Consider the following 26,621-nt stretch of genomic DNA (forward strand, 5'->3'; position numbering starts at 1 on the left):
AAAAATTAAATGACTGAATACATATTTCAAAGAACCCCTGCCTTAGAAGATAAAAAGCACAAAAGAGAAGATTAAAGACATTATGAATACATGTTTATAAAGCAGTTTCATAAAAATGCATAAAATGAGTATCTGTGCATAAAAATGAGATGTTTTTTCTTAGAAATTCATAAAATAAACTGTAAAGTTAAAAAGTGAACATTTCCCCATTTTCCTTACCAAATGCTTAACTATGCTACCCAACATTCTCAGCCCAAAAGTAGCATTATTATAACATGGACACAAACATCAAAACAAAAGGATTTTAAGACACAGACCCATGTTAATATTTGAAATAACTGGAAATGGTAACATTATTCTTTAAATAATTATTGAACACAATGAAATTAATGAAGTCTCCAATGCCCAGGACAGATTATGTGAATTGTGGAGGGACAATGTTTTTATTCTTTTTGAAAAATGAACTATGTAACAAACTTCCAAAATTAACTGCTTTACTATAGTTTATTGATATAAATACAACTAATTTCAATAAGCATCAGCTACCATTACACCAAAGGCAAAATGATTAAATACTAATGTGAAGTATAATTACAGAAACGCTTTCACTTCTACTAAAGTCGTCTCTAACACCATCCTATATACTTTGTACAGTTTGCTTGTAATTGATGAGATATTTGAAATGAAGCAAAGCTGAATTTTAATCAAACTTTCATTTCTCAGTGGAAAATGCTCTCTTCATCAGAGGTGGTTGAGCCTTCCCGACATCAAACATCATTTCCAAAGGTGGGTTATTAAGAGAACACCAATCAGGTATACGGCCTGTCTGGTTATAATATTCCTTTGAGACTGAACGGCTCCCAAGTATGTCTTGCAGTGCTCCAAAAATAGCTCCTGTGTGGTAAACATATTTTTATAGCTGCTATGAAAACTTTTACTGGAAAATTTTATGTACACATACATCCACTTCATTATATGACAAGAGAGACTAGGTAAAATTCAGTAATGCATATTCACAGTCTTCCAATTAATTCCGGTTAAGTTGTTCTATATCCTGTATTTTGAAAAACAGGGTAAGCCATAACTCCTGTGTTGAAAATAACTTAAATGGCCTAAACTAGATTATAGTGAAAATGATAAGTATTACTGTGTTTAAATGCAGGTAGAGTGAGGTAGAGTAAGGTGGAAAGTATTTTCAACTCTGTGTAAACACAATAAATAATAATCTTAGTTTTCTTTGCCACACTCTAAGATTATATGTCAGTAAAAAAACAGCAGTGCAAAACTCAATAAGCCAACCATAATATCCTAAGAATCTATGCTGAAGACCTTATAAAGACCCACAAGGCAGTTTCAAAAAAATAACTTAGTGACTAAATCCATTCTTCCTAGATCAAAATTACATTTTGACCAAATTCTACTTTACAAGAAATATAATACGTGTCAATTTAAAATCTCAAGACTTGGTTTTTCTCTCTAAATGATCCTGATACCTATGAGCTATAACTGCATCGTAAGACACATATCAGAACTTACACAAATATACACATCCATGGTTGTTCTCTCTTCCAAATACTCTCTTTATTAGGCTATTTCCATATTTCAATAAAACTATCATTTCCTAAAACATTCAATAAACTCAGTCACATAATATAGTGTAATTATAAAATAAAGAGATCAATTTTCATATATGGCGCACAAATTAGCTTTGTAAGGAATTAAAACAAGTGTTTTAAGCAATGGTAGCATAATTAAAATAAATGCATAGCTATCACTATCATTATGTGGGATGACTTTAATTGGACAGAGTTCACTGAAAAAATAGAAGTGCAAATGATAAGAGAAATAAGTATATAATTCTGAAAACTAATAATTAAAAAAAAACTAATAATTTAAGGAAAAGTAAATGTTCAAAGAAAATTATTTAATAGTTCTATTAGTTTACTAAGTACACAATTTCGAACAATGAATCATCTATTCTAATATAACCATTAGTAATGTCATTCAGGAACCAATTACTATATAATCATCATTTTTAAAAGTGAAATTCGTGGGAATTCCCTGGCGGTCCAGTGGTTAGGACTCCACACTTCCACTGCTGTGATGCCTGGATTTGATCCCTTTTTGGGGAACTAAGATCCCGCAAGCCACGTGGTATGGACAAAACAAAAACAAAAACAAAAACAAAAAACAAAAAAGAAAAAAAAGAAATTCTTACCTCCCAACCAGGCTACACAATTAGCCTTTGCAGGTGGAGTATGAATTCGGAACGTCTTGGTGCCAAGTGTTTTTTTATATTTTGGTTTTTCTACCAAATACCTTATTTCTGCAAGTAGTCTGTGGAGGAATCCTGGCAACATAGACGTGCCACCTATGACTACCAAATTCTCTGCTAGTTGCTTCCTAGTGTCTATTGGGCACTGTTATTAAATAGAAAGAAAAAAAAGAATTAACTATAAATAATGCTTGATTGAATTTAAGAAAACAAACAGATTATTAGGTGATCATTTGTATTACAAAAAAGGGCCACAGCAAGGTTTCTTTTTTTAATTAATTATTTATTTACCTTATTTATTTATCTACCTATCTATCTATCTTTGGCTACACTGGGTCCTCGCTGCTGTGTGTGGGCTTTCTCTAGTTGTGGCAAGCGGGGGCTACTCTTCGTTGCAGTGTGTGGTCTTCTCATTGCAGTGGCTTCTCTTGCTGCGAAGCACAGGCTCTAGGCGTGTGGGCTTCAGTAGTTGTGGCACGCAGGCTCAGTAGTTGTGATGCATGGGCTTAGTTGCTCCGCGGCATGTGGGATCTTCCCAGACCAGGGCTTGAACCTGTGTGCCCTGCATTGGCAGGAGGATTCTTAACCACTGCGCCACCAGGGAAGCCCTTTTATATTTTTTCTTTGTGTTTTTTTAATTGGGGTATAATTGTTGTACAATGTTGTGTTAGTTTCTGCTGTACAGCTAAGTGGAGTTCCCTGTGCTATACAGCAGGTTCTTATTAGCTATCTATTTTATAATATTAGTGTATATATGTCAATCCCAATCTCCTAATTCATCCCACCCCCCAAAAAGGGCCACAGCAAGGTTTCTTTAACAAGAGTTTTTCAGGTGGCAAATAAACCCCATGAGGGCTTCCCTGGTGGAGCGGTGGTTGAGAGTCCACCTGCTGATGCAGGGGACATGGGTTCGTGCCCTGGTCTGGGAAGATCCCACATGCCGTGGAGCGGCTGGGCCCGTGAGCCATGGCCGCTGAGCCTGCGCGTCCAGAGCCTGTGCTCTGCAACGGGAGAGGCCACAACAGTGAGAGGCCTGCGTACCACAAAAATATAAAATAAAATAAAATAAACCCCATGATAATATTACCATGTACTTATATAAATCCTTAAAGATTTAAAAAGCTAATAGTGTAGACTTTTAAATTCCACAGGGAATACAGTAGTAATATGGGAGTATTCTCAGTTTCAGGGTAGAATGACTGAGCTGAGCAAAGAACATGAGAAGAAATAACTTCTCGTTTCTTTTTTAGTAAGGAAAACATGTGGAAACCTAATTTTTCTAAGGTACTATATCCACTATATCCAGAGCCAGTTATCGAGTGGGAAGATAACATTCTTAGAAAAATTATGTTTCCACATCAGTTCTCTCTAAGCATCAGAAATGTTACAGTCCTTCAATGATGTTATGTTTTTCATAAAGTCCCCAAGTAGAGCCATAGACGTAGACAATATCTCTCAAAGTGATAGTATTTCACAGGAGTTCTATGGTCCCACAGTCATTAAACAAAAGAGACATATACCTTGTGGAATGAAAAACTTAATACTACACAAACCTGCATTTGAAGAAACTACAAGCCATACTAGGTACAAAATAAAAATCTGTTATCGTTGTCATGGAAAAAATGCATTATGTGTCTATACAACATATTACCCCGGGTTTGAAATGTTGAGGGTACCATATATAAGTGCCAGAGTAAAACTAATTAACTATAAAACTTCACATAAAAGCTAAAAAATGTAACTAATGGCTAAAAGTAAAAATACAGACAATATGATTTTTAAAATTTCTCTAAAAAGGGCTGTATTCATAAATTGAAACCTTTTACAAAATAAAAGTACCTGCATAAGGGAATCCAATATTAAAGTGGCAACTGATTTCTCTTCATTATCTTGTTCAAAAAGGATTTCCACAACCGAATCTCTAATGAGATTAAAAACAGAGAGTGTTTTGTTGGCATCATATAATATGACATAGTACATACCATTAGTTCTACTGACATATTTTTAGGTACCAGTACTATATTAATGTACAGTAATGGTTAAAACACAAGGTGTTTGCATTTGTAAATGAGAAAAATAATAGCACTTGCCTCACAGGTGTTGCGATAGAGATTCAATGAGTTAATAGAACAGTGCCTGGCACATAGGAGGTGCTCCCTAAGTACTAGCTATAACTATTATTATGTATAGATTTACAAATATTTTGTCCACCTTAAACCTAATAACAGAAAAGGAGCAGAATTCTGTAATAGTTGGTAGAATTCAACAAGCAGATCAGTAGTGATAACAGATTTAAAATCAAACAACACCCTCCCCCACCCAGCCCAAAGTATTTCTTTGTTTTTAAAAACAATACATGGCAAAGATGGCTAGTTGCCTAATAAAATATTCATGTGCCTGTTCATTTTCAAATTAAAAGATATAGAACTATTAGGGTTATTTTTGGTAGCACAAGGAAGATCTTTGTTGTGATGGAATAGTTCTATATCTTGATTGTGGTGGTGCTGATTATGGAAATCTACATGTGATACAATTACACAGAACAATAATATACACATTGCACCAATGCCAATTTACTGGTTTTGATATTGTACTATAGTTACATAAGATGTATCCATTGGGAGAAACTGGGTGAAGAGTACACGGGACCTCTCTATATTACCGTAGCAACTTCCTGTGAATCTGTAATTATTTGAAAATAAAAAAAAGATACAACTCCTATAAGCTGGATGCAATGCCCCTCCCCAGTTGAAACACTGTATTTATCAGCCTCCCTTGCAGCTAGATATAGCTAAGTACCAGACAATGAGATGGAGGCAAAAGTAGTATGTAGGACTACTAGAAAGTCTCCTTTAAAAGGAGAGGAAGCATTTTTCTCTTTTCCTTCCTAGGACTGCATGCTTGAAACACAGATGCAGTAGCTAACTCCACCAACCACCCTGGAACCCAAGGACAAGGGCTACACCTCAAAGATGACAGGTGGAAGGAAGCTTGGGTCACTGCTGGCAGTTATTATACCATCCTTGGACTATCTACTTCTGAACTTCTTTTAAATGATAGACAAATTTTATCTTGTTGAAGCCACTATTTTCAGGTTTGTATAACTGGTAACCAAACTGAACCCTAACCAATGCAATATAAAACTATACGTATAAATATACATATACATACAATATCTTTTAAAGTAAAACTAGGACCATACTATGCATACTACTTTAAAGTTTTTTTGAACCTTTTTCAAAACATAAAATTCTCTTCCTGATATTCAACCTACTTCCTAACTGTCGATTTCATTAGTACAGTATACTGAGGTCTACAGTATGCTGAACACTCACTCACTCATAGTTAGTTAGCCACTTGCCTCTATGCCTGCATACTTTTGCTTCTACCAGTTGAGCTAAATATTCATAAAGCATCAGTTTTCTTTTTCCAAATCTTTGTCAGTTAATTTGATATTGAAATGACATAATTTAACAATTATCACTTAAGCAATGAAATATTATAGTAGAAAATAAATACTTATTTTCTTCTTCTCTTATTCTAGGCTCCACTAAACAATCAGGAGAAATTTTTACGCAGTAAATTAGTGAATATAACTTAAATAAAAGGTAAAACGATAAAAACTTACTACCAAAAAGTGTTACATTCTCACTTTTTTGTTTCCCCAACCTACTATCTTTAACATCCGTATATTTATGTTCATCCTTCTAGTATCTCAACCTCTATGTTAATTATCTCAAAATCTAACAGGATATTCTATATTTATATAATTCTTTTCTGGGCATCTTCTGACCTAATATTTTACAGATGAAACTTTTATAATACAAATTTTATATAGCTTGGGTATAAACAAAAATTACATTGTTACCAATATAATCATGTAAGTCCTTGACAACTTATATTGCATCATCAGACTGAATAATGAATAATAAAAAGGTGAATTACTAACTGGTCCTAAAGATTTAGTATATTTGGAAGAATGCATTCTTTCTAACAAAACAATGTTTTAAAGCAGGAGTCAGCAAACTATGGCCTGCAAGCCAAATCCAACCCACTGTCTGTTTTTGCAGATAAAGTTTTATTGGAACACAAGTCATGCTCACTCATTTACACATTGCCTATGGCTGATTCTGCACTCCAACTGTAGAGCTGGGTAGCTGCAACAGAGACCATATGGCCCACCAATCCTAAGGTATTTACCATTTGGTCCTTTACAGAAAAAGTTTGATGAATCCTGTTTTAAAGTATCATACTTTATTCTCCATCTCAAAGAATGGTTGATTCTGAATTACTTTGAAGAACAGAAAAAAAAATTTTTTTAAGTTTTAAAACATTAAAAAGTTGAATAAAAATAATCATGAATGATGAGGCTTAATGAAAAACACATAATTATTAAATCAATGATACTAAAGGCTTATACAAATATTAAGGCCTAAAATTTATTTTAGTTCATTATTTTGCTCATAAAAATTAAGGTCTAACCTGATTGATCCAAGGACATGTAAAATCTTCTCTCCATCTAATGGGTAGTCAACATTTGGGGGTGGTGAGGGACGCTGAAATATAAATATCATAAGCATAAGTATACAAATTACAACCTCTGAAAAAAAGAATATACATTTATTTTTAGCTTACCTCAGTATTCCCATCAATATTAAATTTTGCTGCTTGGATTTTTAGTCCACGCTTCAGATCACTAACAAAGCAAGTGCGCACTTAAAAGAAAAGGAGACATTGTTATGGTTTGTGATTGAATCAGTGTCCCAGTTAAAACAATTCTATTCAAGTGAACATGCTAATCACCTTGTTCCTTCCAATTTTATAAACTATCTCTGTCTTTAGTTAGTTTATGACAATTTATACACATATAAAAACTTTTCATTCACTGAGGAATCATAGACATGTTCCATGTTCATCTTCCACAAAGCCACATTAAAAAAAAAAACACCACATTTGAGGAAACTTATGTTCTTTGATATTCCTTGTATAAAGAGTACCATAAAAAAATAAATTTTAGCATCATGAAAATGTAGCCATTCTAATTGAACAGCATATCTCTTTGAACCAGATTGATTTATATCTTATTTATCTATCCTATTCTTTTTTAAAAATGTTGGTTGGTCAGAACACAAAGCTAAATTTTTGGTCTTAGTTACAGTAACACTCCTTAGTTTAGGGTTTTCTGGCATGATTATTTTCTCCCTCTTGCACACTATATCTTCTTTTTTTTCACTTTGAACATTTATTCTTTTTTTAAAATATTTATTTATTTATTTGGTTGCACTGGGTCTTAGTTGTGGCAGGTGGGCTGCTTAGCTGCGGCTCACGGGCTCCTTAGCTGTGGCATGTGAACTCTTAGTTGTGGCATGCGTGTGGGATCCAGTTCCCTGACCAGGGATCAAACCCAGGCCCCCTGCATTGGGAGTGCGGAGTCCTACCCACTGCGCCACCAGGGAAGTCCCTGAACATTTATTCTTTTAAAGATTATTTCTGTTGCAAAGTACCTTTTATAATAAGCGGGTGCAAATTATTTTCAGAAATAGGTAAGGAATAAAAATTTTCAAGTAGAGACAAAATTGATGTTGAGGGACTTCCCTGGTGGGTCAGTGGTTAAGAATCCGCCTGCCATTGCAGGGGACATGGGTTCCAGCCCTGGTCCGGGAAGATCCCACATGCCACGAGCAACTAAGCCCGTGCACCACAACTACTGAGCCTGCACTCTAAGAGTCCGCATGCCACAACTACTGAAGCCTGTGCACCTAGAGCCCGTGCTCCACCACAAGAGAAGGCACTGCAGAGAAGCCAGAGCACTGCAACGAAGAGCAGCCCCCGATCACTGCAAATAGAGAAAGCCCATGCACAGCAATGAAGACCCAACACAGCCAAATACATAAAATAAATATATTAATTAATTAGTTAATTTTTAAAAATTGATGTTGAGAGCAAGAAATCTAATGATTTGGTTAATGACTTGCAAAACATGCTGACATAAACTTATACAAAATTCTTTTCATTTACTAATTCAAAATATATTTGTTAAGAATCTACAATATGCCAAGAACTGTATAGCGCAGGCAACTATATTCAATAAAATCTTGTAATAACCTATAATGGAAAAGACTCTGAAAAAGAATATATATAACTGGGGACTTCCCTGGCAGTCCAGGGATATATATATATATGGGATATATATATATATATATATTTTATATATATGCCAGAATGCTTTCCAAAAAGGTTTTCAATTCTTACTAATAGCAATATATTAATTTCCCCATAATCTCATGAATACTAAATGTCTATCTTTCAAATTTTTGCCAATCTGATGTTTCCCTGGGTAATGGGAAAGTTAAACACCTTTTCACAAGATGGAAGCTATATGGAAAGAAACATTCCAAGGAATTATCAACTGTTACATCATGGGGGATAGGACTGGAAGAACGAAAGGGAAACTATTTCACTTGAGATATTTCTGTATTATTTGAGCTTTTGCAATAAGCGTGTACAAATGACTGAAATTTCATAATAACTGAAGAGATTTTAGGTAATTATACAACATTAAGTAAGCAATATAATGAAAAACAAGATCCATTTTGCAGCCCTAGGTCTAACCCTACCTATTGTGTGACACTGAACAAATCATTTAATATTTCAAGGACCCAATTGTACCAGATTATCTCCAGGTCCCATTTAACTCTAAAATCCATTATTGTCTAATTATCTATTAAATATTCTAGAGTATTAATTTTACATGACACTTTCAGTAATGAAGAACATTATAGTTTAACTGCTTTTCCTTTTAGTGAATCGAAATACCAGAAAACTCAATTTAAACATTATCATAAAAATACACTCTAGCAAAGAATATATCTTATTAAAGTGAATCTAATATACTTCATCCAACTGTAGAATTTCTGAAGTCAGTAAAATGACTGACCTTATAAAAATGACCTTTAAAATACTAGAGTTTAAAAAAATGCTAAACAACATAAAATCAGTGGCTTTCATAAGCAATGTAACTGTTAATTCATACTGTGAAAACTACTAATTCCCTAGTAACTCTCTATACTCTATCTATCATTGAGAAGTTTCTTCAATAATACATCAAAAGTAATGCCAAAAGGGAATTCTCTGGTGGTCGAGTGGTTAAGACTCTGTACTTTCACTGCCGAGGGCCTGGGTTCAATGCCTGGTTGGGGAACTAAGATCTCAGAAGCCACATGGTGTGGCCAAAAAAAAAAAAAAAAAAAAGTAACACCAAAAGCTTCCATAAATCTGAAGAAAAACCAAAATTTTATTTACGTTATTCCATAGCCTAAATGTTAAATATTTTTAGGATATTACATTATGAATTTAATATATTTTATATCTGTGTAAATACTTAGAAACACTTGCCCTCCAAATGAATAGTTAATGATGAAGGGGACAAAAATGGGAACTTAGTTTACCTTTAATGTCCTCCAAGATACCTTCTGGAATTGAACCTAAAACAGAAATTTTTATTTAGAACTACAGAACTTTATAAGCAGAAACAGTCTGTAAAATTGCATTCACATTTCCATTTTCCATTTCAGCAACCTAAAAAAAATTTAAAAGTACCATGATTTTTTAAAAGCCAAATAAAAAAATCAGCTTTGTTTTTAGGGAAGCAACTTCAGCATTGGAAGCCAAGCCAAAGCACAGAAGTTGAAGCCAGATGTGCACAAGGTGCTGAAGAATGTCACTAATACTCATAAATTTGATAAAAATAAGACCTTAAAAATATCATAGAATAATTGGCAGTAGATAGGAACTGACCAAGAAAATATTTTCTACCATAAAAATATTTGCTGGTTATCTGTGTTAAAGTACCTAGAAGAAATGGTAGGGCTTAAACATGAGCTATTTACTTTTCTTTTACAAAAAGTGAAGTTTCAAGTTTGCTTATCTTTTCTGTGATAATAAATGACTGTCAGTGACATGCTAACCTAATACATATTTGTAAAAAGGATCACACAGAGACTTTTAATTTTTTTCAAGGTAAATGTGACATTTTTAAAAATGAGTGAGAAAAGTACCTATTAAAAGAAACCTATATAATACAGGATGACTTTAGAAGATAATATTTGCATATGTTACCACTGTTATATGATTTTGTTGCCAATAAATCTAGTTTTCCAAGTCAGACTCAGAAACAAAGTTTTCTAAGTTTAGAATCTTCTAAACTCAGAATTTTAAACTCATTGTTAAGTATGTAAAAATATTCTGATTGATCTGTAAGAACAAATTATTTATATTAATGAAGATAGAAATTTATAGCTACAAAAGGAATCATGATTTAATAAGGGTAATCAGGCACTTCTTCCATCTGGAGCTACATATCTTGTTAGCTACATCTTTACGTTATGACAGCTACTGAAGCTAAGAATTAAGATAAAATTAAAACCACACTTTCAAAATGTTAAGCCATAACATTTAAAAAATAAGAAACAATATTTAATCACATTGCTTTTCTGAGAGGGAGCAAAAAAAATTTACCATTAGTAAGTATGACTCGAGAATTATTATTTTACCTTTATTATATTGTCCTTTCCAAATTCTTACCTTTGTGTTTTGTAATACAGTAATAATGATACACATATAGTTTATAAATAAATATAGACATAATATGTATTGCAGGTACATGCTCAAAATTTTTTTACTGATGCGGCCAGTGTGTGATCAAAAAGTTTGAAGACTCCTATTGTTAAATGTTAAAATTTATCTCACAGGGGGATAAAGATTTCCAAAATGATTTAAACCTGGCTATGAACAGATAAGAGAAATGTAACTAGATTGTAAGAACCTACAAATTTAAGAATAAGTGCTAAAAACCATAACTTTTCACATGTGCTACACTCTCTCTAGGAATATTCAAATAAATTCCAACATGTGCCAGAGACATTTGGTAATATGAAAAACAGGTTTTTTTAGGCAACATGGAAGGCAGGCTTCAAAACAAAGGGCTTATTTTAGCTGGGCGTAGATGGTGCTTTGGGAAGGGGCTTTTCAATCTTAGGAAATAATCACAGCCATTTAAACTTTGCAAATGAGGAGTAGAAATAAGAGGCATTCACTGGCTCTGGCTTTGAAAAATCATATTTAGATTTCAGCTAATTCAGGAGAATAAGAAGTATAATATTTTATATATAATTTACTTTTCAACTGTACACTTTTCAAATCAATGTACTTAGGTTAGTCTTTGTAAGTTTTAAGGTAGTATATTCATTCTTTTTTGAACTAGGTTCTAAATACTAAATGAAAGAGGCTCATTCAAAGTTCACTTAAGGATATCCCAGTATATGTAAGACTTATATCTAATCTTTGCTAAGGACCTCGACAATAGATATTTAAAATACATTTGCATTTCTGATCCTCCTAAGTGGATCCTTCAGCAAACAGTGATATGATTTAATTCCTCAATTATTAGGATTGCAGACTCAAGACTTTTGGGGCGTATGAGAGGGAAAGATTAGAATCAGAGTCCAAGACAGTTGGTTAAAGAAAGGGGTGTCCAAGAACATACAGTTTACAATTTTAAGGAAATGTCATAGTTTTAGTGAAGAGCTTTATTAAAAACATCTGGGAGACTTCCCTGGTGGTCCAGTGGTTAAGACTCCACGCTTCCACTGCAGGGGACATGGGTTCGATCCCTGGTCAGGGAACTAAGATCCCGCATGCTGTGGTGTGGCCACAAAAAAAAAAAAAAAAAGAAAACAAACTTGGGATGCTACACTAAACTTATTATATTTGGATATCTTTTATTAACTAACTGTCATCATGATATACTAAAAAGGTAACAAAGTTTATCTGGAATAGAAAAATAATAATCTGATCTACAGAATGAAGAATGTGCTATTATCTTAACTACCTAAAGAACAACAGGAAAACAACATATGCAAAGATAAACGTCCTAACAACCCACCTTTCTCTCTCCAACATTTATTCAGTGCCCAGGCACTTGAAAAATAAATAAGACAGGGATTCTCAAAGTCTATTGAGGGAAACAGTTATCAGGTAAATAAGGCTGTGATTTGTACTATAATAAACACTGCTGAGGGTGTAACAGAGAGGGGAGCGATTTATTCTGCTTAGGGAAAATGAGGAAGGTTTCACAATTAAGATGACCTTTCAGTTGAGTCATGTAGGGGGATCAAAAACCCAAACAGGTAAAGAAAAACATCCCAGGTAAAGAAATAGTATAAATGAAGGCACAGGGTTGTCGAAGAACAATGGTGCCAGGAAGATGCATGAAATTTACTGTAGCTGAAATAAAGTGCAAAGGGTTGAGTTTAGTAGTTAAAGCTAAGAGGTAGAATAAAGTCAGATTGTGAAGAAACATACATATCAAACAGATAATTTGGATTTTAACCTGTGGGGGCCAGCAAAAATTCTCAAGCAAAAGAGCAATGTAATCAGATTAATTTTGTGAAAGTTATTCCTGCCAACAGTGTGAAATAGACTAAATGGGTCCAAAAAGTAGGCTCCTGTAATAATCCAAGCAAAAAGCAATGAGGGCCTAGTTGACGTCTTTGTTTTCAGATGTTCTGTGTTGTGGAGGACAGAAAAAAAGAGATGAAAAAGAGATTTCTGAGGGAGAATTGAAAGGACTGATAAACTCCCAGTTATCTAAAATGGGAGCTCAGTAAGATGATATCTTTATCTAACCATGATTTGTTAAAATGAATTTAGGGAAAGAGATAATCTATTTACTTCTGGAAGTCTTAAGTTTGAGGTGCCGAGACGGATGCCTAGTTTATATCTAATAATCAATTGGAAATATGAATATGAAGTTTAGAAGAAGGATTGGGCCCAGTGATACACTTAAGAATCAACAGCATACTGATGTAGCTGAAGTTATGGGAACACATGAGATCACTTTTAAAAAGACAGTAGGAGGAAAAAAAGGAACAAAAAATAAATCCCTAGAAGAATATCAGCAGAGAAAGCAAGAGCAGAGGAAATTAAGAAGGAATACTTGGAGAAATAAGAGAAAACCATAAAGGAAGAAAAGTCCTGAAAGCCAAGGGAAGAGATAATATCAAGAGTATATGATAATCCAGATGCAAACTATTATATATAGGATGGATAAACAACAAGGTCCTACTGTAGAGCACAGGGAACTACATTCAATATCCTGTGATAAACCATAATGGAAAAGAATATAAAAAAAGTATAGATATGTATAACTGAGTCACTTTGCCATGCAGCAGAAATTAACATTGTAATTCAACTATACTTCAATAAAATTTTTTTTAAAAGAGTATATGATAATCCATAATGTCAAAAGTTCTGGAAAGAATGAATAAAATTCAACTACTGGATTTGGTGATTAACAGCTCAATGATGACCTTATAATTGGAGCCATGTCATCTGAGTGATGTGAGAAAAAGAGAATAGCTATGCAATTGGGGGGGTGGAAATGAGTTGAACGAAAAGGGAATGTAAACCACTCAAAGTTTATAATGATATTACCCATCACAGAGGGAAGGCTCTGTTCTTTAGCAGCACCTGTGTCAACAGTACATTGTTCCAATAGTTGAGTTTCCAACTCCCTGAAGATTTAAAAAAAAAAAAAAAGTTACGGGAATTACAATGCAACTGATACCCTTTTCTTATTTAATACTTTTACTTCATAACAGATCATGATGCTTTAAATAAAAGTGGTTTTACCCTTAAAAGATGATTATACTCAAGGCTAGTAAAGAATGGAATAAATAACATTAAATGTCCATATTACAAGTCCTCTACTGATCACTGTAAAAAAAAATTTGCATGTTTTTTTTGGTACAGGTGAAGCAAATGTGCTAAATGCCAAGAAACTTACTTGTGAAGAGCTTTTCCTCCTAGGGGGAGTGCTCCCCAACAATTTAGTACTGGGATTCCTTCATATATCTATAAGGTAGTCAAGGGTATTACTATTTTAGGAGGTAAAATGTGTTTCCCTCAGTATTTTCCTCACCTCTGCATTATTGTTCTAAATAAGCTTGGCGGGCAAATTCTTATTTCTTTTTTTAAAAAGAGTTACAGAAAAATCAAAGAGTCTTTTTCCTTCTCCAGAGAAAACAGTTAAACATATACATACACACATATATACACACACACACAGAGAATTCATTTGTTAGAGCTTGGGTGTCCAACAATGTAGCCACTGACCACATGTGGCTATTGAGCACTTGAAATATGGCTGGTCCGAATTGAGATGTGCTGTAATAATAACCTCCACAGCAAACACAGAAAACTCAGTAATAAAAAAAAAACCTGTAAAATATCTCATTATAATTTATTATATTGACTATATATTGAAATGATAGTATTTTAAATACATTGGCTAAATAAAATACACTACTAATTTCATCTCTTTCATTTGAACTTTTAACATGTGTAGCTCTTAGAAAAATTTCAAATTACATATGTCTCACACTGTATTTCTATCAGAGCTGAGAGGACAGTGGACAATACTGTACTGTGGGTTTGCTACTTTATTTTACATATTGCTTTTGCTGATGTTTCATAAGTACATTATTTATGAAAAAGAAAAAAAGTATATTGTTAAGAGCACTGGCTTTGGAGACAAACATGGGTTTATATCTTGGCTATACACTTCTATTAACTTGGGTCAACTACCATCTCAACTTTCTTTTTTTTTTTTTTTTTTTTTTTTTGTGGTACGCGGGCCTCTCACTGTTGTGGCCTCTCCCATTGCGGAGCACAGGCTCCGGACGCGCAGGCTCAGCGGCCATGGCTCACGGGCCCAGCTGCTCCGCGGCATGTGGGATCTTCCCAGACCGGGGCACGAACCCATGTCCCCTGCATCGGCAGGCGGATTCTCAACCACTGCGCCACCAGGGAAGCCCTCAACTTTCAATCATCTTATTCATATAATGAAGAGAATAATACTTTTGTTGCAGGGCTGTTTTGAGACTAACACACAAAATACTTTATATTTTAAAAAGCTATTGCCTAATTTAGTTCTTTAGGAGCTAATGATTCTTGATTTCCTTCCCATGAGTACTTCTTCTAATAAATACACACATAGGTCTCAAAATTGCAAGAGTCTTGCATTTATGTACTTCAAACTCCTATTCAAATGTAGCAAATGTCTACTGTAACATTTCTAAGAGATGTTTACCTATACTCTACTTAAATTCTTCTAATGATGGGAAATGGACCAGTTTATAGTCAGTAATTTCATTTTGGAACAGCTTAAATTACTAGTGAGTTCTTCCTAATGGCAAATGATATAAAAACTACAGCACTTACTGTGCAATTTATGTGCTAGGTCTTATGCTAAATAGTTTACATACATTATCTCACTCAAGTCACACAATGCCCCTATGAGGCGGAATTATTATAATTCCCATTTTACAGATGAGGAAACTAAGCCCAAAAGAGATTAAACTACTTGACCAAAATCATACAACTAGAAAGCTTAGCTGTCATACTGCCCCCATCATAGCCTCAGGAAATAGAGAGAAAAAAAAAATCTATTTACTTTTCCACAGTGAGCCCTTCAGCTATTTGAAGGCAGATTTCACGTTGCCATTTAAGTTTTAACTTTTCTTGATTTAACTTTCTCATTTATTTTTTTAAATTTTTAAATTTTTATTTATTTATTTTTCATTCCCCTATTCTACACTCCCTCTAGCCCCTGGTAACCACTAATCTACATCTGCCTTTTTTTTTTTTTTTTGACATGGACCATTTTTAAAGTCTTTATTGAATATGTTACAATATTGCTTCTGTTTTATGTTTTGGCTTTTTGGCCGTGAGGCATGTCAGATCTTAGCTCCCCAACCAGGGGTCGATCCCGCACCCTCTGCACTGGAAGGCAAAGTCTCAACCACTGGACTGCCAAGGAAGTCCCTAACTTTCTCATTTCTGTTTCCAGTTATTCTTCATATGATCTTTTCTTAGAACTTGACTATCCTATCCATCTTCTTTGACACATCCTAATTAGCTGATGTTCCTCTTAAAAACTGAACGTAATAGGTCTGATCTCTGGAGTTTATACTGGGACCAAGTCATAATGACAATTTCTACAAAAAGTAAATTTAAGTCTCACCATCTTGTGAATTTTTTCCACATATGTCATATTTGTACACGATAACCCAAAATAGCTTGATGCAATAAAAACAATTTGTAATAAGCCTAATTATTCTAAAGTAGAGTAAAAACTGCAAAATTAGCTGGTTTACAAAAAAGATACAGGTAACACCAGGCTTTCCCTATATCCACAATCCAGGACCATGGCAGAGTTTATCCCAAGTGTAAGAAGAGCCATTAGATGACTTGGAGCAAGCAAGACAGATGGAACCTAGAAAACAACAAATCCAAAACAACAACAACAAAACCAGAATGAATGTCAGTAGTTGAAGGTGTTTCCCTTACATTTCAAATATATTTGAAAAAATTCATAATTATGATACCTACTCAACCATTTTATGGCACTAAATTAAGAATTAGTTGATTTATTTGAATTTACACAATAAACAAAATACACTGTAATAAACAGAAACACTCTTTAAGTTCTCTAAGTCTTTTCATTCTGAAATGACAATTATGAAGCATTTTTATTAATTCAGTTCTCTCTCTTTTGGAGGGAAAACTGAGAAGGATAAAAGAAGAGGTCCAGAAACATACATTCAAAGGAAGATGCTAAATTTAAAAAATAAAGAGATGCCTTTATCATCAAAATAGAAATAGAGAAAAAGAATTCTTTTTTTTTTTTTTTTTTTTTGCGGTATGTGGGCCTCTCACTGTTGTGGCCTCTCCCGTTGCGGAGCACAGGCTCCGGACACGCAGGCTCAATGGTCATGGCTCATGGGCCAAGCCGCTCCGCGGCATGTGGGATCTTCCGAGACCGGGGCACGAACCCGTGTCCCCTGCATCGGCAGGCGGACTCTCAACCACTGCGCCACCAGGGAAGCCCGAGAAAAAGAATTCTTGACTGTCCTCATTCACAAAGTCCACAATATGAACTATATTCTAAAAATATTATAGTATAGCAGTTAAAATTAAATTGAAGAACTACAAAAATCCTTACCTCTAAGTGACATTTTTCAGTGAAAATTTGCCAGATCTGGTGACACCCCAAATATCAGGTAAATATTCAATCAAAATATGGAAGTCCATAATAACCAAGTGGCAAACAAAATAATGACTATATTTCCTTTACCCCTAAGTACAGCAGGTATTCTGGTTATATACCAGATAAGCATACTAACATAAATATAACTAAAATGCTAAGTTCAAGTAAAAATACAGAAAATCATCTATTTTATTCAGATAAGAGCTAAAGTGACTTCCTGCTGTGTTTTGTGTTCTCCCTATTGCAAACCAAATTCCTGAATTAGTGACATCAGTAAGTACAGGAGGATATGTAACGTGTTTCTCTGTGCCTGTCTTACTAAATTATAACTTAAAAATATTAACTGCCCTTATCTCATAAAGACATTGTGATTTTTGATACATTTTTTGTTCAGTAGAATGTATAAAAATTAGATTTACATGTGCTTAATTTCTTATATCCTATACACATTTTATACACTGTTCTAAATTGCTGAAAAACTCTAAATTCCTAAGGCAGAGATTTTTTTTAAAAAGTTAAATAATAAAGATTCTGGCCTACTATGAAATGTAATCATTTAAGTCATAATTTTGGTCTTTAAAGTAATCTTGACTCCTATAAAATGAAAGCTACAAGTAATATTACTAATATCAAGATGTAAGAGTCACTCCTGGCATTGCCCACTTACTCTATGGGAGACATTATTTGAATACTCCATTTAATGGGAACTTAAAGCCTAAAATGAAAGAATTGGAGAATTTAGAACAGTCAGCATAACTAAACAATGAAAACTAGAAAAGACCTGGACGAAAAACATCATTAACTTCACAGCACAGAATATAACTTTTAATTTCAGAAAAAAGTCCCAAAACTTAAAACCTGTACTAAAATAAACAAACAAGGGAAACAGCAATAAAAAGAAACCTTCAATTATCTAAGTATTAGATGAAATGCTTATTACGCATGAAATAACCACACAAAGAAACAAAATAAACGGTCAATTTGTAAATGATTCAGTTTATTTTGTCATCCAATTCCTCTTTCCAATGAAGGAAATAAAATGAGGACCTTTTAGTTTAAGCTTTGAGTACCTACTAAAAATAACAACATAAAAAACAGGTACCTCAAAATACTTGAAAAGAACACGAGTGAGTGTCTCTCTGAAGTGGGAAGGACATAATACCGACTCAATAACCACAACTCTGCGGTCTCTGGGATTCACCAACAGATGCCTGAAAAGTGATAGTTTTGTTTTTAAAAGTAAATAAAAGTTTGTATTTATTTTGGTACATAATGCAATTTGTTAAGATTAGAGAAATCGTACTACCTTCACTTTAGAAGCTTTACAACAAAAAGACATCTTCATTTTATTATCCGTGAAAGATAACTTTTTCATTTTTTAAATTTTTAATTCAATTTTGAAAGGTTATTTTCCATTTACAGTTATTACAAAATATTGGCTCTATCCCTGTGTTGTATAATACAGCCCCGAGCCTATCATACACCCAGTAGTTTGTGCCTCCCACTCCCTCACCCCTATGTTGCCCCTGGTAGCCCTTAGTTTGCTCTCTATATCTGTGAGTCTGCTTCTTCTTTGTTATATTCACGAGTTTGTAGTATTTTTTTAGATTCCACAAAGAAGTGATATCATATAGTGTTTGTCTGTCTCTGTCTGACTTGTTTCACTTAGCATAATGCCCTCCAAATCCATCCATGTTGCTGCAAATGGCAAAATTTCATTTTTTTATGGCTGAGTAGTATTCCATGGTATATATCAATATATATGCCACACAAAGATAACATTTTTGAACTCTTACTACGTGCCATGTACTGTGTCAGGAAATTTACATCTATTAACTCATTTATCTCAGAAAACAAAAACTATAGCCTATTATGAATACTGACTTGAGCCATTAAAAAGATATTTTCTTTTTTTAAGCTACAGAAGTAGTATATGCTCACAAGACTCCAAATATTATAGAAGTTTATAACTTGGAAAATACAAAAATACCATATACCTCTACTACCCAGAAACTTTCACTTACAGCAGTTTATAGATTTTCATTATTGTGTATGTATATGCATATATTTTAACAGAAATATTCATTCCATAGATGTTGTTCTGCAACATGCTTTTTTCAATTATCAGAATATCTAAGACATCTTTCTGTATCAGTACATATAGATACAGAACTTTTTAAATGACAATATAGTGTTTCACTATATGGATGTACGATAATTAAATTATCCAATCCCCTTTATTAATGGACATTTGACTTATTTTCAATATTTCCTTATGCTTGCTAGTTTCCTAGTCTTCAAATATATTTTTGAAAAGATTGAAAATAAGAAAGTTAAAATGACAATGGAAATTAACTTTTTTTTTGCATTAGAAATAATACAACCAAATATCAGTATGATGGGCACTAGGAAAAGCTGGGGGGAGGGGAAACACAATTGCATTTTACCTGAAATACAGTATGTGGATGAATTCCTTTAGGTAGGAATATAATTCTTCTGTATTGATATTATATTGTACAACTTTGATAGGCTATAAAAAATTAAAATGAGTTATTAATTTATAATAATAAAATAATCTCAAACTAAAACATGCTTATTTATTTTTCTAATGGATTTTCTGATAATAAGTCAAAAGCAATTTGTATTGAGAATAGATACAAACATCAAAAATAGATTAATCACTTAAATTAGAAATGTTTAAGAACTGGCATGTCCAAGATGACAAAGTGTTTTGGTTTATGGAATAAAAATCTGTGTCCACAGTAAGTAAAAAGCTGTGCTCATCACATTTTTCTTCCATCTGACATTATTTTGGCATGACCAATAAAAAGCAGCATTAATTAAAAAGCATCAAAGGCTTCCTCAAATACTCCAGACTTGGTTCAGTCCCTGTCATTTACTCCCAAAGCATTGACACTTTTCCTTTTGTAGTATCACCCCACTTAATTACTTATAAAATGTCTACCTTCCCATTAGACTACAAACTCCATGGGGCAAGAACTACTTCTGGCTTGCTTATGATATACCCCCCTTCAACTGCTACAGTGCCAGGAACAAAGTAAACAGCTCATAAATATGTGTGGCAAAAATGAAAACATGCACCATTAGCACTAAAGTAAACACTACCAAACTATGGGTGCTAAGTCAACACTAACACATCACAAGGGCTCCATTTACTGTATCCTGCTCCAACATGTGCTTTTATGAAGACAAATATGCTCATATTTGTTAAATAAGGGAATAATGTCTATATGATGTGAAGGTTGTACAGTTCGTATTAGGCAAGGGGAGCTGAAGTGATGACAGCAGAGTTATAACCTTCATCAAGGTAAAGAAAGTCATCAACTCAGTGGTCACACAAATCAGCATTCTTTCAGATCTATTTTAAAAACTTTAAATGATCCCGTGTACCAGGGGCTCCCGTAACAGAGTGGACCCCTTCAAGACTCTTTATTGGGCTACATTTCTTCCTGGTCCCACCTTAACAATAGCCAGAGAGGCTCAGAGCTCACTTTTATATCTGCATTGTCTCAGCACCCACCAACCAACAGTTTCAATTATTTCATTTTATTTTAAATATCCCCAAGAGAGCTTCCAGCCACACTCAATCGCAACTCAAAGCTATACCAATTTTTTCCTGAGGTATTAATTTTTGTTTTTGCTAATGCTCGGATTACCAAGTTTCATGGGTTTTAAATAATCTACCCCAACCTATTTTTCCCCAAAACTTGTTTTTGTTTGCTATCAAGGAGAGGTTTTTCAGGAATGCAAATATTAAGTTATGGTAGAAAAATCTGTATTTGATTTTAACAGGCAAATTTTATGGCATGTAAAATTATTCTTTCTATTGTTCTACAATTCCTACTATGCAAAATTAACTTTGGCAAGACTTTCTTTTAAAAAATGTGTTTTTCACAGGTCTTTTGAATTACAGATAAAGAAATGAGGACCTGGCTCATATTCTGAACAGGGTAAGAATAAAATGATTCTATAATTACATTACAAGGCTCAGGCAATTATTTTATTGAGCTCAAAAACTTTCTCTTACTGTTATATAATTTCATTTATATAAATTAAATAGAAAAAGCAAATCTATAGAGACAAAGAACATCCGTAGTGGGCTTGGGGTGGGAATGGGGATTAACTATAAGCAGGCATTAGTGATGTTACTGGAATGACAAAAATGTTCTAAAACTGAACTGTGGTGATGGCTGCACAACTTGATGTATTTACTAAAAATCACTGAATCACACACTTAAAATAGGTGAATTTTATGGTATGCAAAATTAAACCTAAATAAAGAATCAAAAAAGTTTCCTTGGAATACAGTCTAAGCTATACATTTAGCACTGTTCTAATCAATCTTATTTAAAGTCACATTTAAAAATACTTTACAGTACAGCATTTATTTTGCTAATTTGTTATAAAAAAATACCTTAGGCATGCCAGCTTTTTTTATCACACTAGGAATTATGCATCTTGGACCAGTTTCTCCAGCAAATCCACACCTACAAATAAATAGAAAATTGAAACAATTCAACTTATTATAACATTCCTTTTACATATTTGTCACAGAAACAAGTTTTTCTGTATTTTTTTCAAAGCAGTGGTCACAAAAACATCTAGAAGCATCTCTGATGTATTCAAAGGGACAAAAAAACTAAGGAAAAGTTAATACTTTTAATTATGTATTAAAGGTAAAAAAAAATTGTTTCAAATTAGTGACAGTGAAATAAACCAGTGTATTATTTTAGGGTCGCATTTACTTTTTTTTTCTGTTTTTAATTTTACTTGAATTTTAGGTAACACATCTCTACAGTCCTGAATCTGTACTCCATTATCTGACTTCATGCCTATAATTCATGTTACTCATAATTCCATCATTCTAGTATCAGCTTCCATATTGATGCAGTTCCTTTGGTCTAGTTTTTAAACTATGCATATGTGACATAATTATAATCACACTGTTCACACATCATGAATTCACAAAATAAGATTCTGCCCATATTGTTAGTCTTCACTGCTATCATTTTTTAAATTGCAAAAAATATTTCATCCTTTTAAAAAAACTATTCTCCTTTCTAGAGTATTTAAGTATTTCCATTTCTGTTTCACATAAAACAAAACTTTGCTAAAAATGTTGTTAAAAAGGACTGCCATGTAAGTTTAGTCTTAATATTATCTTTTCTTGTCCTGTCTGGTTTTCAGTACTGCTCTCCTCCTATTCCCAAATAGCTCTCTTCATCTTCTTTTAGTCACATCCCCATGTTTACTTGACTTGTACCAGTGCTCCTCAAATTCCCCAGGATGCATAAACTCATCTTATCACCCTCCTGTTGTCTTTGTAAATAACCGTCCTCCTATATAGTAGTTCCATTTCTCATTTCCGCAGCATACCTAAAATAATTATCTTTGGATGTCAGCCTCAAGGTACTTACTATGGTATTTAAATAAACCTTTAAAAATAAATAAAAAAATATAATTATGGGAGCATCTTGCTTAGAACAGTAAGAGAATATTATGAACCAAGGACTATGTTTAATCCAATTCTGGAGCACCTGAAGTCCAATTTTCCTGTTTTTTTTTGTTTGTTTGTTTGTTTTTTGTTTTCCCTGTGGCAGCACTGGGCGTCTTGTGGGATCTTAGTTCCCCAACCAGGGACTGAACCTGGCCCTCGGCAGTGAAAATGCTCAGTCATAACCACTGCAGCGCCAGGGAATTCCCTCCAATTCTTAAATAGGCTCTTTTGACCACTTGTTCAACAAATAGTTATTAAATACATATTACATGTCAGGCACTGTTCAGAGATATAAAAATTTTTTTCAAATGTTTCCATTTCAGATAGAAGATGCAATTGTGGCTGTCACGTTCCTTTTTCTTGAGCGCAGTACAAGGGCTCTCAATCTGGAGTCCAAGGACCACTGCGATGGTCCACCAACCCCTGAAATTGCGTGCAAATATTTTAAGGTTTGTGTATTTGTGGCTTTCTTTCGGTCGTCAAAGGGATCTATGCCATCCAAAAGGGTGAGAACCACTACTCTAGTGTTTACAAGTTGCCTTTTAAAAAGTTAAATTTCCTAATCTAAGAGTTGGTGGGTGGGAGCAACGAAGACTCTCTAGAGAATTATCTATAGGGTTTCAGTTTTTCATGCATTCAGCCTTCCTAATTCGACTTCCTACTCTTGGGAAGCAGTAGCCCTGCCACCTCCCCAAAGCAGATAAAGCCAGATAAGCGGGGCCTAGGTCATCGCTGTCATCCCCTGCATAGATGACCCCCAAAGGGTCCGTTCAGTTTGGGGTGACGACCGGGGCGGCAATAAAGGCAATTTTCCCGAAGCCTCCTGGGCCTCTCTAGGAGTCAGAACCTGACCGCTCCACCGGATTCCCGGGATCTGCATCGCCCACGGTGCAAGTAACAAGGGCCGTCATTTGCGGAGGTCCTGGGGGAAGAAGTGGAGACGGAACACGCCGACTCTGGAGCCTAAGGCGAGGACCCGGGATGGGCCTGGGGCTCGGCTACCCGCCCTCCCCTCGGGACGAAGGCAGCTGGCGCCGCGGCCACTCACTTGGTAAAAGCCTCTCCCAGGTCTATCACGACCGCCGTTTTCTCTCCGCCGCTCCCCAGGCCCTCGTACAGCGGCATGGTAGTAAACAAGCCGGTAAGGAGACGCGCGCTGACAAACCACCACGGCCGACAGCCCTCGGCTTTCGGGGGGCGGGGCGGGGCCGGGGCGACGGCGCGCGGGCAGTGGCGACGGCGGGGGCCTCGCGTGGCCGCGGCGCACGGGGCCCGGGCTGTCCCTGGCTGTGCCTCACTCCAGTCGGGCCTTGAATCGTCGCAGAAGCCCGCGTCCCGGGGACTAGGAAGGTACGGGTGCATGCAGCTGCTGACCTGGATGCGGAGGACGCAGAGGACCGAGGCGATCAGGCGCGCCGGGTGCCCCGAGTTGGGGCGGAGCCAACCCCTGGGTCCTTCCCTCCGGACACGCCCTCAAGTGGCGTAGGGGTTGGGTTTCTTTCGAGAGCTTCTGAGGTTAAATCGCTGAACCTCTCCATTGCAGAGGACGCTGAGCGAAGACACACCTCCAAAAGCTTTGATTCCTGCAGTCTTCGGAAAAAATTTGCCAGGTGTTTTGCCTATCATTTATCCTTCGCAAGAAATATCGGAAGTAGGTGTTACCTCCTTACGTGTTTGAACCGAAGTAATGTTCCCAGTGCCCCACCGCCAAGCCAGGATTGGACCCCAAGACTTTCTGATCTCAAAGCCTGTACCTCTGATGCCTTAGAGAAGAACACGTACAGACAAATTTTTATTTGGTGGGCATTCTGCTGAAAGTTAATTTTAATCTAAAAGAAAGCAGTTAGTAGCATCTACAAATCTGTCTGTGGAGGAACAATCTAGGTGGTTTAATGGAAGGAACATTGAATCGGGTTCCTGTTTACTCTAAAACTGAGGAACTGTGTAACCTGAGAAAAGTTAGGTTAGGTCTATTTTCTTTCTGCTGAAATTGCCCGTGAAAACTGGAGTCAGTGGCGTAGGTTGCTGCCTTGACTCTATGACTGTAGAAAGGGGAATGACCTTTTTTTTTCCCAGTGTGTCTTTCTTACCTACTGTACGTGCCTGAACCTCCCCACCGAAGGATAAGATCCTTCTGTAATAAAAGTTAAAGCTATACAATGCATAAGCTTGGAAAATGTGACGTTAGTAGAATTCACTGATCAGTAGTCTTCCTGAAATTGAGTTGCTGGAGGTAAGAGGATGATGTTGGAGTTGTGAATGGGGAAGGAAACTTCAAAAAGGTTGAGAAAGGATGAAGCATTTTGCTAACTAGGATCAGAGTGTTTGAGCAGGACTCATCTCTCAAATTCTGTTTCTGCCACCTTCTGTCAAGTCTCTAATACTTTTGATCATCCATTTACTTATCTATAAACTGTCCTGCTACTTCTCAAGGTAGTTGTGAGGATCAAATTACATTGTATTTTGAAACTATGAAGTATTATTATCCATTCTGTGTTTTCCCTGACTGCTCACCAGCTATATTAGTTTCCTAGGGATGCCATAACCAAGTACCACAAACAGAGTGGCTGAAAGCAATAGAAATGTATCCTCTCATAGTTGTGGAGGCTAGAAGTTTGAGATTAAGGTGCCAGCAAGGTCATTCTCTCTGTGAAGGCTCTAGGGGGATACTTCCTTTCTTCTTTCTAGCTTCTGGTCTTCCTTTGTTTGTGGATGCATCACTCCAATCTCTTGTCTCTGTTGTCACCTGGTCTTGTGTCTCTGTGCCTTCATATGACATTCTCTTCCCAGCGTTTTCACAACATTTTCTTTCTGCATAGCTCTCTGTGTCCAAATTTCTCTCTTATAAGAAAACCAGGACTTCCTTGGTGGTCCAGTGGTTAAGACTCCGTCTTCCACTGCAGGGGGCGTGGGTTCAATCACTGGTTGGGGAAGTTCTGCATGCTGGGCCATGTGGCCAAAAAAGAATAGAAAAGAAAACCAGTCATTGGATTAGGGCCCCAATCCTAATCCACTATGATCTCATTTTAACTTGATTATATCTACAAAGACTCTATTTCCAAAAAAGATCATATTTTAAGGTTCCCAGTGGACAAGAAATGGGGGGAATACTGTGCAACCCAGAACAACAGCTAAATGTTCTCCACAGCCCTGCCCTCAGACCTCTTTTCTTCTTACTGTATACCCTGTCCTTTAATAATCTCACTCCCTTGCATATACCTAGAGCTAATATTTGTAGAGTTCTGTTTGCTAGCTGTTTGCTGTGTATAATCCCATTCATTTCTCACAATAACTTTATGAGCTAAGTATTATTATCTCCATCTTACAAATGAGGATACTGAAGGCAAAAGAGGTTAAATCATGTGCCCAAGGCCTCTCAAAAGGGTAGGTGGCAGAGCAGGAATTCAAACCCAGACAGTCTGACTCCAGGACCAAAACTATACTGCATGGTTATAATGTAGTTATATATTAACTCAAGTAATTATATCTTATCATAGAATTTTACAATCCTAGTATATGAAGTGATATGAGTTTTTCACGTCTAAATTCCAACCTAATACAAGACTTTCCAGTTCACCTCTGATGAGAATTATCTCCTCAGGTGGTTCCAGGGATGAACAGAGAACTCATGACTGGTTGGGATCTACAAGATACTGAAAATGCATTTGCTAATACACTTAGAGGTTTAAAAAAAAAAAGAAAAGAAAATAAGAAAATGC

General features: G+C 35.3%; 1 protein-coding gene across 1 annotated transcript; it reads right to left on the reverse strand.

Annotated features, from left to right (window-relative positions):
- Window positions 1–485: 485 nt before the first annotated feature.
- ACTR10 (actin related protein 10) lies at window positions 486–24,142 on the reverse strand. The gene is made up of 13 exons (XM_060098084.1): window positions 23,951–24,142; window positions 21,820–21,892; window positions 19,832–19,914; window positions 18,487–18,595; window positions 16,503–16,610; window positions 14,121–14,188; window positions 13,769–13,848; window positions 9,724–9,759; window positions 6,911–6,990; window positions 6,758–6,831; window positions 4,115–4,196; window positions 2,219–2,420; window positions 486–894 (listed from the first exon to the last, which is right to left on the reverse strand). The coding sequence occupies exons 1-13, from the start codon at window positions 24,025–24,027 to the stop codon at window positions 713–715; spliced, it is 1,254 nt and encodes a 417-aa protein (XP_059954067.1). The 5' UTR covers window positions 24,028–24,142; the 3' UTR covers window positions 486–712.
- Window positions 24,143–26,621: the final 2,479 nt, after the last annotated feature.

The sequence above is a fragment of the Mesoplodon densirostris genome, chromosome 4, assembly GCF_025265405.1.
Source record: "Mesoplodon densirostris isolate mMesDen1 chromosome 4, mMesDen1 primary haplotype, whole genome shotgun sequence".
Lineage (NCBI taxonomy): Eukaryota > Metazoa > Chordata > Mammalia > Artiodactyla > Ziphiidae > Mesoplodon > Mesoplodon densirostris.